The sequence below is a fragment of the Bos indicus genome, chromosome 6 (assembly GCF_029378745.1).
Source record: "Bos indicus isolate NIAB-ARS_2022 breed Sahiwal x Tharparkar chromosome 6, NIAB-ARS_B.indTharparkar_mat_pri_1.0, whole genome shotgun sequence".
NCBI classification, from domain to species: domain Eukaryota; kingdom Metazoa; phylum Chordata; class Mammalia; order Artiodactyla; family Bovidae; genus Bos; species Bos indicus.
This window is the reverse complement of record NC_091765.1, coordinates 96485949-96500176: the sequence shown is the minus strand read 5'-3', so window position 1 is coordinate 96500176 and position 14228 is coordinate 96485949. Positions and strand designations below refer to the sequence as shown.

Here is a 14228-nt window from a genome sequence, read left to right as displayed (position 1 = left end):
GAATTTCTTGTTTAGAAAGGATGCTTGCTTCAAAGTGTTTAGCTTCTTTGGTCCATAATTCTTTGTCTTTGCTGTTCCCAAACTTTGCACCACTCCATGCAAAAATACCTTCACTCCTCCAATCCTTGATTGGTTCCCTTGGACCACTTGTCAGCAACAATGGCTCAATCACTTTCATTTGAAATCTCTGTTTTCCATCTCTGCTTTGGTGGTGAGGGGAGGCCAAGGCCTAAGACTTGGCTACAGCTATATGGGTATTTTTCATCTCATGGCAGAATGCCAGGGTCTCTCCCTGGGGGAACAGATTGGCTGTAAGGGCTAGAAATCAGAAAAATCCAAGCTGCCGTGTCTGTGAATGAAATCTGCCGTGCTCAGGCCCTCACCTGCCAAGCTGCGGGTGATGTCCTCGAGTTGAATTCGATTACAAGTGCATTAGCAGGGGAGAGAATGTCATCAGCTCTGAGCCTTCATTCCTGACTCAGGCCATGGGGCTTTGCTCCATGCTCTCCTAGTCCAACCCACATGGGTGTGATAGCCCAGAAACTATCTAATTGGAATCAGGGAAAGGGCAAAGCCTGGAATTTGGGAAAGGCAGAGCACAGCTGTTCTGAATTACAGACAGGTTGTCGACTTTTGCAGATGAAGAGCCCGGCTCTAGAGAGCAGGCTCTCACTGGGGAGGCCAGAAGGAAGGAGGGCCAGCCGAGGAGTCTGGCCCGAGAGAACTTTTCTCTGGGGCAGAATGTATATGTATAGTCTGAAAGGTCTTTGGCACCTCACTTATTCCACATGCATTTGTACTGATCTGGTCAGAGGCCTTATTTTCCTCTGTGGTTCAAAAACTATATTTTTGTTTAAATAGTTGACTCTGGTTACCATGCTGGACACTAGGCTGATAACAGGGACAGTGATTAATTACCCCTGATGTCACAGCTTCATACCGCTTCAAGCTTCCCATCATTTTGGTGACTGTACCACTTGAAAGACACAAAGCCTGGAAGGCTTACAGGGAATCAGTAGAAAGCTTCAAAAGTTAAGCAGATCCACACAAGGTGATGAAGGACTGAGATGTCCATGTCACAGCCAGACTTCCACTCGAAACTTGGCAAAAGGAATTCTCCAGCTTGGAGAGAAGGCTCCACCCTTATCCCTATTACATGACATCTCCCTGTAGTTTGGATGCCATTCCAAGGTTTGACAAATACTATCATGGGCTTCCCTGGTGGCTCAGATGGTAAAGAATCTGCCTGCAATGTGGGAGACCTGGGTTTGATCCCTGGGTTGGGAAGATCCCCTAGAGGAGGGCAAGGCAACTCCAGTATTCTTGCCTGGAGAATGCCATGGACAGAGCAGCCTGGTGGGCTACAGTCCATGGGGTCACATAAAGAGTCAGACATGACCGAGCGATTAACACAGCATGTGTTCAGTTGCTATAATGGATGCTCTCTTGATTCTACCCACCAAAGAGCTTATGAACTAGGGCTGAAGGGAGAATCCTATTTAAAGCCTTGTGACATTTAAAAAGGGATAAGAAACATTTACAAAACGTATCCTTGTCTTACATCTATTATTTTTTTTAATATTTTATTTCATATTATTTATTTGATCATGCTGCACAGCGTGTGGGATCTTAGTTCCCCAAGGAGGAACTGAACCCATGCCCCCTGCATTGGAGGCACAGAGTCTTAACCACTGGATCACCAGGGAAGTCCCACAATTTTTATTCTTTTGATCCCTACTCCTGTGTTTTTTTTTTTTTCCAGTTCCCTACATTGGATTTTCTATTCTCTTCAGTCTCAGCCACGGCCATTAATAATGGCAAAAAATTCATTGAGTGCCTATCAGCACAAGGTGCTCGATGATCTCATTTCCCCATCGTTTTTATAATGCAGATACTGTGATATTTTTATTTACCCTAGTACCTGTTTCAAAGATGAGAAAACTAACATACAGAAAGTTAGAGGAACTTCCCCACCTCAAAACCACAGTGGGTAAGAAGTGGAGCCAAGTTTTAAGCCAAAAGGATTCAACGACTCAAAGGATGGTTTGCAGACCAACAGCATCAGTAACATCTAGAGGCTTGTTAGATACACCGAATCTTGGGCTTTGCCCCTGAAACCACTGGATCAGAACCTACAGATTAAGAAGATCCCTAGGCAATTTGCAGGTACCTGAAGGTTAAGAAACCCAGCTATGATCAAGCATGTACCCTTTAATCATCCTGTTACACTAACATACTTCTTTCCTTAAATTTATCTCTTCTATTCTTATCCCTCATGCGTTTTTAAATTGTTATTCTTTAGATCACTGAGGACTATGATGAAGATCTATGGAAACAGCAGCAAGGTTTTTGAACAGGAAAAACAAGCAGAGCCATTACAGATTGGAGAGGCAAATTGGGGTAATTATGGAGACCAACCCAGGTCAGCTAACTGACTGAATATGTCCACGTGATCATAGCTTTCTGGGTCCTAAAATCTGGAGTCAAGAGGAAAGAGGAAAACTTCCTCAGGCAACCTAGAAAAAAAAAATCACAGTTTAGGAGAGAGAGAGGAATTATTTGGAAAACTCAGAGACCCACTTAAAATCAGTCATCCCAGGTTTAGAGATATTTTGAATCCATTTCTGCCTCTCAGTGCCACAAAGCAAGCCCCACTGTAGAGTAAAGATTCATTACTGCCTGTTATACTTGGCATCTTTGTTGGTGTGTTTTAAATGCTGTCCCAGTTTGATCAAGTTTCTATTGATCAATAAAATGTCCTTTATAATCTTTAAACAAGATAAGGCTATTTATATCATTATAAATGTCTACAATCCCTACTTTGTATTTGGGTTGACAAAACCTGGAATCCACAAGGTCTAGAAAATGCGGCAAGCTTGTTCTTCTGAGACATCCTAACAGGAAAATGGGATTTCAATCAAGTTCTTGGCCCTGAGGCTGATCTGGCCTTGCTTAGTTGACCTTCTGTCTTACGTGTGTGTTACCCTTAGCATTCCAGCGATCACAGGCCTGTAACATGAACATGCTCCTTTAAAGGCCTATAAGCACAAGTTCGTCACTCTTTGAGACAAAGGGTTTTTCTCCATTAACATACAATAGCAGAAGTTGATCCATGTCAAGTTTTGCAAAAAACTAAAACAAAACGAAACAAGCCACTCCTATTTATTCTCTGAATTCTATTGCCAGGATCACTTTGCACTGTACATCAGACTCAAATTGTTATGGGCTAAGAATGGAAGTGCAGCAATAAGCTTCACGAAGGTCAGGGGGGCACCAATATGTTTTATTAATTCTAAATTCAGAGTACAGTCACTTGGACTTGCTGTGCGAGACAGAAGTGGGGTTGGGGAGGCTTCTGAGAATATATTTGTCAGGAGGATACTGAGTACTGATAAGCTAAAGGTTCAGTCCCTATTGATTTTAGAAGAGACATGGATTAGCTCTTAGCAGTTAAAATGAGTCTTAGAAGTCGACAGAGTCATTGTGCCCTATTCTGACTCCAGTTTTGATATTATCAGGGAAGCAAATGAAATAAGCATCTGGTGGATTTCATGAGGCAAGTTTTCCTAGCCCAACCCTGATCCTAACCCCCGTGACGACAATTCATCTCACAAGAGACTATCAAAAATGTTCTGTATCAGGGCACCAATCCAATTAGTCCTTCCTTTTGCTCTCATGACATTCACTCATTCCCTAAATACCCGCTGAAAGGTCAGCCTCTTACCACTGGGGGCTTCCTTGTTGTGGACAGGCATAAATTCACATGTGATCATGTAGCTGAACATGCACTCTGTTTGGAAGCAGTGCAAAAACATGTTTTATGCATGCAATGTTTTCTCATATCCTTCTTCATACCAATATTGACTTCATATTACTTTAACAACCAGTAAAGAAAAACCAAACATAACCATGTTACCTATTACACTTTAGAATGCAATGAATAAAGGTCCAGATGGATTTTGGAAATGAAAACACACATTCAATTTGGGTCTTTCCACACTATGGAAATGGGAAGGACAGGACAAAAAACAATGGCTACCTTTGGCATGGGGAACTGGCACGCTCCGGAGCAGTAATAGGCATCGAAGGACTTGGGGGAAATAATCCATTCGCTCCAGCCAATATCTGCGAAGTCCACTTTAAGGTACCGTCTGGCACAATTCCGGGGTTCAATCCATTGCTTTCTTCTTGCCTTCTTCAGGGTCTGTTCATCAAACTGGAGCGTCTGACTCTTCTGCTGAGGTCCCTTCCTCTGTTTCTTTTTGTTCTTACTCTTATCAGGGGGCTGAGTCTGAAGAGTCTTGTAAGGCTTCCTCTCCTCCCATACTTCATCCTCCTTGTACTGATATTCTGCCCCAGGAAGCTCATTGTTCTGCAGAGGCAGAAGGACCCCCGTAGACCGCTTCCTCCTCCTCCGTTCAATAGAAGGGGCAGACCTACTCTGGCTGTCCAGTTTGGGCACAGCTCCAGTGGGGAAATTCCGGTGTCCTTGTAAGCTTGACACCACACTCTCCGGCTCAGAAATGGCAGCATCATTGGCATACACCAAGATATAAGGCTCAGGACTGGGTGTCATCTTCTTTGGCAGCTGGTGTCCTTTGGTAGTAATGTTAAATCCTATGAGAAACTCCTCATTTTCCTTGGCTTTCCTCAAAAGTTGGGTGATGTCTTTTGACAGCCAGGACACAAAGTCTCGATGAGGTTTCCCTCCATCTACCGAAAGATGACCCAGGAGTTGACTTTGGTTTCCACTGGATTTGAGGATCCACGCAGAGAGGTCAATCTGAATGTGTTTCCTCTGGGCATGATGTGAGCATTCCTGGGACACAGGACAACTCAGGCTTATATTTATCAGCTCTCTGATATAGAAATACAGTGTGGCAGATAAAATGTTTTCTGACTTAGTTAGAGAAGTCAGGTTAAAAATATGCAGTTCCTTGTTTTCAAGCATTCCTAGGAAGAAAAAAACAAAGGAAGTAAACAGAAGTAAACAGGACTCTCTACTTCACATCATATACAAAGATTAACTCAAAATGAATGAATGACCTAAATATAAGCACTAAAATCATAAAACTCTTAGAAGAAAACATAGTAAAATCTTCATGGCTTTGGATTTGATAGTTGGTTCTTACATATGACACTCAAAGTGCAAGTAAAAAAATAAAGAGAAATAAAAAATAGATAAATTGATAAAATAGATAAACTGGATAAAATTCATCAGTATCTCAAATTATGTGCATCAAAAGATGTTATCAAGAAAGTTTGTACAACCTGCATAATGGAGAAAATATTTTCAAATCATATATAATATATGATAAAACCTAGGATCCAGGATGGGCTTTCCTGATAGGTCAGCTGGTAAAGAATCTGCTTGCAATGCGGGAAACCCCAGTTCGATTTCTGAGTTGGGAAGATCCCCTGGAGAAGGGATAGGCTACCCACTCCAGTATTCTTGGGCTTCCCTGGTGGCTCAGATGGTAAAGAATCTGCCTGTAATGCAGGAGACCGGGGTTTAATCCCTGGGTTGGGAAGATCCCCTGGAGGAGGGCCTGCAACCCACTCCTGTATTCTTGCCTGGAGAATCCTTATGGACAGAGAAGCCTGGCAGGCTACAGTCCATGGGGCCGCAGAGTTGGATGTGACTGAGTGACTAAGCACAGCATAGCACAGGATCCAGAATATAAAAATAACTCTTACACCTCAACAACAAATAGACAAACAAACCAATAAAAAAAATAACCAAAGGATTCAAACAGACATTTCTCCAAAGACATACAAATAGCCAACAAGCACAGGAAAAGATGCTCAATATCATTAGTCATCAGAAAAATGTAAATCAAAGCCTCCATGAGGTACCATTTGACACTTATAATAATAAACAACAAAATTGTAAGTGTTCGGACGTGGAGAAATTGGAACAGTTTTACATTGCTGGTTGGAATGTAAAATGGTTCAGCTCTTGTGGGAAACAGTTTGACAATTCCTCAAAAAGTTAAACAGAGAAATGGCACATGATCCCACAATATTCCAGGTATAAACCCCAAAGAATTGAAAACAGGTATTCAAATAAGTACATGTACACACATGTTTATAACAGCACTACTCTCCATAGTAGCCAAAAGGCAGAAAAAAATCAATGTCCATCAATGGATTAATGGATAAATAAATGTGATATTATCTGCAAGGAGATCCAACCAGTCCATCCTAAAGGAAATCAGTTCTGAATATTCATTGGAAGGACTGATGTTGAAGCTGAAACTCCAATACCTTGGCCACCTGATGTGAAGAGCTGACTCATTTGAAAAGACCCTGATGCTGGGAAAGATTGAAGGCAGGAGGAGAAGGGAATGACAGAGGATGAGATGGTTGGATGGCATCACTGACTCAATGGACATGAATTTGAGTAAACTCCGGGAGTTAGTGATGGACAGGCAGGCCTGGTGTGTGCTGCAGTCCATGGGGTCACAAAGAGTTGGACACGACTGAAAACCTGAACTGAATTGTGATATAGTCATATAATGGAATATTATTCAGCCATAAAGAGGAATAAGGGGTTGATACATCATACAGTGTGGATGAACCTTGAAAATATTAACCTTGTGCTAAATGAAAGAAGTCAGACGTAAAGGTCTCATATTGTATGATTCCATTTATGTGAAATATCCCCAAAAGGTAAATCCACTGAGACAGAATGCAGACTGGTGTTTGCCAGGGGCTGAGGGGAGGGAGTAATGTGGAGAAAGTGCTCGATGGGTAGGGGGTTTTCCTTTGGGATAATAGAAATATTTTAGAACTGAATAAACTTGGTGATTGCCTAACATTGTGAAACTACCAAATGTTCCTGAGCTGTTTACTTAAAAATATCTCTGTTTAAGTTATGTAATTTCCACTTCAGCTAAACAAAAGATAACAGGAGTAATTTTACAAACTGGATAAAGATGAAAGCAAGGATCAGCCATATTTACTAATATTCTCTTTCCTTTACTGAAATGCAAATCATAAAGTTAGTGGTATGAGAGCTGAGAGCTCTGACCTTTCTTAATGAGACTACCAAAAACTATTCCTATAAATTTGGTACAGTGTCATAATAGTGTCTTATCAGAAGCAGTGTCTAGCCTCCTGGTTACAAGCATTAGTGGAAGTAAATTCACGTTGATTCAAGTTCTGGCTCAGCCACTTATTAACTATGTAACTGGAAAAGTTAGTGTTCTCATTCATTAAATGGAATAATAGTCCTATCATCAGAATTAAGGGCTTCCCAGATGGTAAGAGTGGTAAAGAACCTGCTTGCCAAAGCAGGAGATATAAGAGACGTAGGTTCAGTCTCTGGGTTGGGAAGAGGGCATGGCAACCGACTCCAATATCCTTGCCTGGAGAATTCCTTGCACAGAGAAGTCTGGTGGGCTACAGTCCATAGGGTTGCAAAAGAGTCACATATGACTGAATCGATTTAGCACACACTCAATCAGAATTAAGTGCTGCTGCTAAGTCACTTCAGTCACGTCCAACTCTGTGCAATCCCATAGATGGCAGCCCACCAGGCTCCCCCGTCCCTGGAATTCTCCAGGCAAGAACACTGGAGTGGGTTGCCATTTCCTTCTCCAATGCATGAAAGTGAAAAAATAAAGTGAAGTCGCTCAGTTGTGTCCAACTCCTAGTGACCCCATGGACTGCAGCCTACCAGGCCCCTCTGTCCATGGGATTTTCCAGGCAAGAGTACTGGAGTGGGGTGTCATTGCCTTCTCCACAGAATTGAGATGTGTGTAAATCAAATCACAAAGGGTCCAGTAAGTGTTTCTTAAGTATAAATTATTATTATTATAAGTGCTGATATTAAGCATAAATTGGGGATTATACTTTCTATCTGCCTTACAAAATTAAGGGTGCAGGATGAGGGTGGGTAAGCAAGACCATATAGCTCTATCTTCAGATAGTGTATCTGAAAAAATTGAGTCACGCATTTAAAGTGTCATGAAGATAATGCTGTTTGTGGAGCTTGTCTAAAGTTTATGGGATTAGGGGCTTCCCTGGTGGTCCAGTGGTTAAGAATCTGCCTTGCAATGCAGGGGAGATGGGTTCGATCCCTTGTCAGGGAACTAAGAATGTCACATGCCATGGAGCAGCTAAGCCTGCACTCTGTTAACTACTGAGCAGCCTGTGCTCTGGAGCCCTAGAGCTGCAAGGAAAGATCCTACATGATACAATGAAGATCCTTCGAGCTCAACTAAGACCTGATGCAGCCAAATACATAAATACATTTTAATACAATAAAAAATAAAGTTTATGATATCACATGAATTTAAGAGGGGAATTGCTTCTCTAGAGCTTGATGAAATTATTGAAACTAGGCAACTGTATTTCCAATTTTTCAAATGCAGAAACGAGGAGTAACAGAAGGGGTGACTGATTAGCAGAGGCAGAAGCTGGTTCCTGCTCTTGAGATCATCTCATGAGCTAATAGTAAGGCTGAGGTTACACTCAAGATTCCCCAGTTCTGGGATGGGCACCAGAGCTTGAACCCTCTTCCAAACACTTGTTTCATACATAGATTTGTTCTGGAAGCATACAAGCAATTTTGAAATTATGTTATTGATCAGAAACATATTTCAGTAAAAACAAAACATTTTAGCAAGATGGGAAATTTAAAATGAGTTCACTGAGTCCCCAAGTACAGGGGAAGTTCATTTGGGACACATACTTCACTCCTTTCTAACACTGTGTAAAGGAAAAGGGGGAAACTGCCATTTGTGAAGGTTTGTATAGTCCATGAAAAAGTTGCAAGTGAAGTTGTTCAGTTGTGTCTGACTCTTTGGGACCCCATGGACTGTAGCCTATAAGACTCCTCCATCCATGGGATTTTCCAGACAAGAATACTGGAGTGGGTTGCCATTTCCTTCTTCAGTGAGATCAGGATAATATTTTATAGACTTTCATTACAAAGCCACGGCATCAGGCTTGTTCAGATTCTAGCTCTGATTCATATCAGTTACCAGAGCATATACTTTTACCCAAATGAAAGTTAAAATGGAAGGAAAAGTATGTGACAATCGGATGGTTGCCAAAGGAACACTCTGGAGTGCGGAAATGAACTCCAAGGGATGTGGGTGGTGGTGTCTTACTGGGGAAACCAGTCCTGCTTCTTTCCCCTACATTTGGCTTCAAACTATGTCCTTCTTACAAACACTTTGTGTCCTGCTGTTAACCAGTCTCCACCTTGGGTCTAACCTTTGATAAAATCTCATGAGTGTCTCATAATCTACCATATACCTCTTCTGATGGCTTTAATTTTAATTAATTGCCTTCCTTTGAAGTCAAAGCCCTATGGCCCAGGCTCAGCTCTACCACAGTGGCTCAGCAGGTAAAGAATCCGGCTGCCAAGGAAGGAGACAAGGGTTTGATCCCCAGATCGGGAAGATCTCTTGGAAAAGGAAATGGCAACCCACTTCAGTATTTTTGCCTGAAAAATCCCATGGACAGAGAAGCCTGGTGGGTTACAGTTCATGGGGTCATAAGAGTCAGACACGACTTAGTGATTAATCCACCACCAGCAGCTGTTCTCAGACAAATTATCTAAACTCTTCAAGCCTTAGTTTACTTACCTGTAAAATGAGCCCAGTAGTATCAGCAGAGATGCTCTGAGAATTAATTGAAAGAATGCAGGTAGTGTACACAGCACACAGGACAAAATTCAATGAATGTTAGCTAACTAGAACAGCCATGTCCAAGTAGGCACTTAAGTTTGAATTCAGATGTGCTGTAAGTATAAAACACATAGTTTTGAAGCCTTAGCACAAAAATGAGTATAAAATATCAAATGAATATTTTATATTGATTATGTGTTGAAATCATACCACTTGAAAACACTGGGCTAAATATTGTGATTATTGTGATTTATACCAAGAAATATATATTTGGTCTTTATCTCTTTTTCAGGGCCAGAATTCCTAAAACCTTTGGAATTGTCTAAGTGATGAGAGCCATAAAGTGTCCTTTCTATGCTAATGGGGTGGTTTTGGAGGCCAAATAATCTTGGCTTTCCAGGTAACTCAGTGGTAAAGAATCTGCCTGCCAATGCAGGTGACAGGGATTCCTGGATTGGGAAGATCCCGTGGAGAAGGAAATGGCAACCCACTTTGTATTCTTGCCTGGGAAATCCCATGAACAGAGGCCTGGTGGGCTGCAGTCCATGGGGTCTCAAAGAGTCGGATAAAACTGAGCAACTGAGCGCCCACAACGAATGGGAGCTGGTTGCCTGGGAACTTAACCCTGTGATTAGGGGTTTGGCATTTTTCAGTCTCACCCTTAAGCCCAGATGTCTGGGTGGGAAGAGGAGCTGGAAATTAGTTACCAATGGCCAATGATTTAATCAGCCATGACTATATAGTGAGGCCTCCATACAAATCAAAACAAACAAACAAACAAAAAAAACCCTAAAACACAAGGTTTGGAGAGCTTGGGGGTTGGTGAATATGTGGAGACTGGGGAGAGTGACGCTCCTGGTGACAGCAAGGAATCCCCAAGCCCTTCCCCTACCTTGCCCTGTGCATCTTTTACCTGGCTGTTCCTGAGTTGTATCCTAAAGTAGGAATGTAGTGAGTAACTGCATTTCCTGAGTTATGTGAACCACTCCAGCAAATTAATCAAACCCAAGGAAGAGGTTGTGGGAACATCCAATCTGTAGTCATAAGCACAGGTAGGTCATAAGCACAGGAAGGTCATAAGCACAGGAAACCATCTGGGTTTGGGACTGGCGTCTGAAGTGGAGGACAGTCTTGTAGGACTGAGCCCTTTATCTATGGAATATGGATGCTTTCTTTAGGTAGATAGTGTCAGAATTCGGTTGAATTCTCAGACACCCTGTTGGTGTTTGAGTATTGCTTGCTGGTGTGGGTGCAGAACATTTAAAATATAATATATTATAGAAAGTAATCTCACCCTTTGCTTTTCATATTTTTAATGAGGCTACTAAAACTTTTAAATTGCATACATGGCTCACATTCGTGGTTCAAAGTAACTTTCTCCTGGACAGTGGAATGACCACCATTTTTGTGGTCACGTGGTTCAAAAGGAAAGAAAAAAAGGCATTTTTTTCCCCAAATGCAGGGAAGAATTAGGAATTTGCTAAACATGAACATGCAAACCAAAATGTAAGTTGGGCAAGAGATTATTTTCTTGGAAAGCGACACACCTTCCTTTATTCAGGACATATTTCTGTGCTTAGTCACTCAGTCTTGTCCCATTCTTTGTGACCCCATGGACTGCAGCCTGGCAGGCTCCTCTGTCTATGGGAATTTCCAAGCAAGAACACTGGAGTGGGTTGCCATTTTCTTCTCCGGGGATCTCCCTGACCCAGATATCAAACCATCTCTCCTGCGTTGGCAGGCAGATTCTTTACCAAGGCACGCTGCTGCTGCTGCTAAATTGCTTCCATTGTGTCCGACTCAGCCCACCAGGCTCCTCCGTCCCTGGGATTCTCCAGGCAAGAACACTGGAGTGGGTTGCCATTTCCTTCTCCAATGCATGAAAGTGAAAAGTGAAAGGGAAGTTGCTCAGTCGCGTCCAACTCTTCATGACCCCATGGACTGCAGCCTACCAGGCTCCTCCGTCCATGGGATTTTCCAGGCAAGAGTACTGGAGTGGGGTGCCATTGCCTTCTCTGGCTAAGGCACGGGGAAGCCCAAATCAACTGTACTTTGGGGAAAAAGAAAAAAAGAATGAGGGTAAAAGGGATTGTTGGGGAGGCGATAAGAGGAGCACACTGTAGTTGTCAGTGATGCTGGATATCTGGAAGCTTTTGCATAAGCAATATTTCCAATGTTTTAAATGGAGATTTATTAAAAAAAAAATCCCAAATTAACCTAGTTATTCGAAGTCCTTACAGATGTCTCAGCTGCTTAAATTCAGAAAAGGAATAGACAGGGACTTCCCTGGTGGTCCAATGGTTAAGAATTTGCCTTCCTTTAAAAAAAAATAAAGAAGACTCTGCCTTTCAATGCAGGGGACGTGGGTTCCATCCCTGGTAGGGGCGCTACCACATGTTGCAGGGCAACTAAAGCTTCACACCGCTAGAGACCTCCTGTGCAAGTACAGAAAGTCCGTGTGCCATAACGAACACTCAGAACAGCCAGAAAAACATTTAAAAATAATTTAAAAAATTTTTTTAAATAATAAAAATTTTTTTAAAAGAAAAGGAATGGCCAATTGACATTTAGCTCCTAACTTACAGCATTATATGACCCCTGGCATGCAAAGCCTTTGCCATTCCCACCCAGGTGAAGGAATACATTACCTCTGCCTGCCCTAGATTTCCCTCCTCCCCACCTTTTTTAAAACAATAAGTCTCCACCATTTCACAAACCATTCCTTGATTTCTTTAACCCATACTTTATTTTTGTCTTCCCTGAATTTAAAGCATTTCATTTCCATACAAGTCAATGCTCTGTTCCCCAAAACAAGTCAACAAATACTTTCCTGCAGGATGAAATATATGCTAATAGTATCTGTTCCATTACTCGCATGCCTTTTTTGATTTTATATTAACTGTTCAAAAAAGTATCTTTTCCTATACTTAAGGAGTTTTCCAATAGCCTTCTCTCTCTTTACTGTGCAAAGCACAGATTTGTCTGTGAAAAAGATATCTATGTTGGCATATCAGTGAATGGAAAATGCTTTCCTGTTCACTTTTTCCATTCTTCTGAAATATTCTGATATTAACCTATTTGGAATCAATGAATCTGAAAATGGAGGCATACTTTCTGATTACTAAGAGCAAAATATAATAATAATATTATTAAAAGCAATGGAAAGTGTTATCAGGTTACAGAACAAAGGTTTATGTATTTTCAGGATGCACTTTGTAGTCTTCAGGTACTAGAGAGCATTAACTGTGTGCCACACAATTCAATCATATCTACAATTGCATGCTTATTCTGGGTGCTCTAACTTTAACTAGTTTATTAAAATAAAAGAAAGTAGCTAGGAAAGTAACCTAGATGTTGGTCTTAAAGTTATTTCTTACGCATTTGAGTTACAGAATACCTGCTCTGGAGGAAAGAAAAACAAAACAAAAAAAAAACCCCAAAAAACGTTAACCAATGACTTAAGAATTGTTTACAAATACTCGAGGGGCCGTAGAGAGATCAGGGTTTTTCTTGTCAGTGTCAAAGATGAGAATTAGGTCTAAAGGTGATAGCTGAATGGAGGCAGAATCCAGGTCAAGGTAAATAATGACTGTCTAAGTGTGTAGCCTGATGATGAGACCCTTCTATGGGGTCAGGCAGACAGAAGAGAGACGACCATAATTCAAGACTTACCAAAGGATCTCTTTATAGTAGGGAAGGTGTGAAAGGTGAACTAGATAACCTCTCAGATCTCCTGCAAGGAACTATAATCGGCTTTAATTTCAGCTCTTTCCAAGGTACTGTTTTTAGATGTCAAAATGTAACTACCAATAGGTGGTGCTGTTTTCTTACTGTTTGCTGAGCACTAGCATTGGCAACCCACTCGTGTTCTTGCCTGGAGAATCCCAGGGACGGGGGAGCCTGGTGGGCTGCCCTCTATGGGGTCGTACAGACTCGGACATGACTGAAGCAACTTAGCAGCAGCAGCATTCATTGTAGAGGGCTTCCCCCAAGGCTCAGCAGTAAAGAATCTGCCTGCAGTGTAGGAGATGCAGGAGACTTGGGTTCAATCCCTGGATCGAGAGATCTCCTAGAGGAGGGCGTAGCAACCCACTCCAGTATTCTTGCCTGGAGAATCTCATGGACAGAGGAGCCTGGCGGGCTATAATCCATAGAGTCGCAGAGTTGGACACAACTGAAGCGACTCAGCATGCATGCATACACATTCATTGTAGAAATTAGAAAATGAAGGGCCTTAAAAGTCAGCCAGCCAGTGAGCATTGATTTTGGAGAGGAACCCAGGTCTTCTGTTACCTATATAAAAAAATTTTTTTTGGGGGGGTGGGTCTGGTTATCAGATAAAGGCAGAACATCTATTTGTTTTCTTCTGAAAAGAAAGCACCTGCTCCTCAAGAAACCCAGGACTCTGCAAAGAAAGTAAGACCTGGGACCAGCCCTACTATTTTAACAGTTCAGTTCCTCTCAGGGAGGAGTCGAGGCGGGGCCCGGGGAGTGGGGAGTGGGAGGTCACCTTCGTGCTGGCCCACACAGAACGTTTTCAAAGGGAAATAGAACGTACAATGGAAAGCTTTCTATGTAAAGTCTGAT

General features: G+C 42.0%; 1 protein-coding gene across 1 annotated transcript in view; it reads right to left on the bottom strand.

Annotated features, from left to right (window-relative positions):
- Positions 1-14228, bottom strand: part of BMP3 (bone morphogenetic protein 3) — a 31277-nt gene that overhangs the window by 8191 nt on the left and 8858 nt on the right. Inside the window, exon 2 of the mRNA XM_019962997.2 lies at positions 4040-4953. Coding sequence (XP_019818556.1) covers positions 4040-4953 — 914 coding nt within the window. The remainder of the gene's footprint in view (positions 1-4039; positions 4954-14228) is intronic.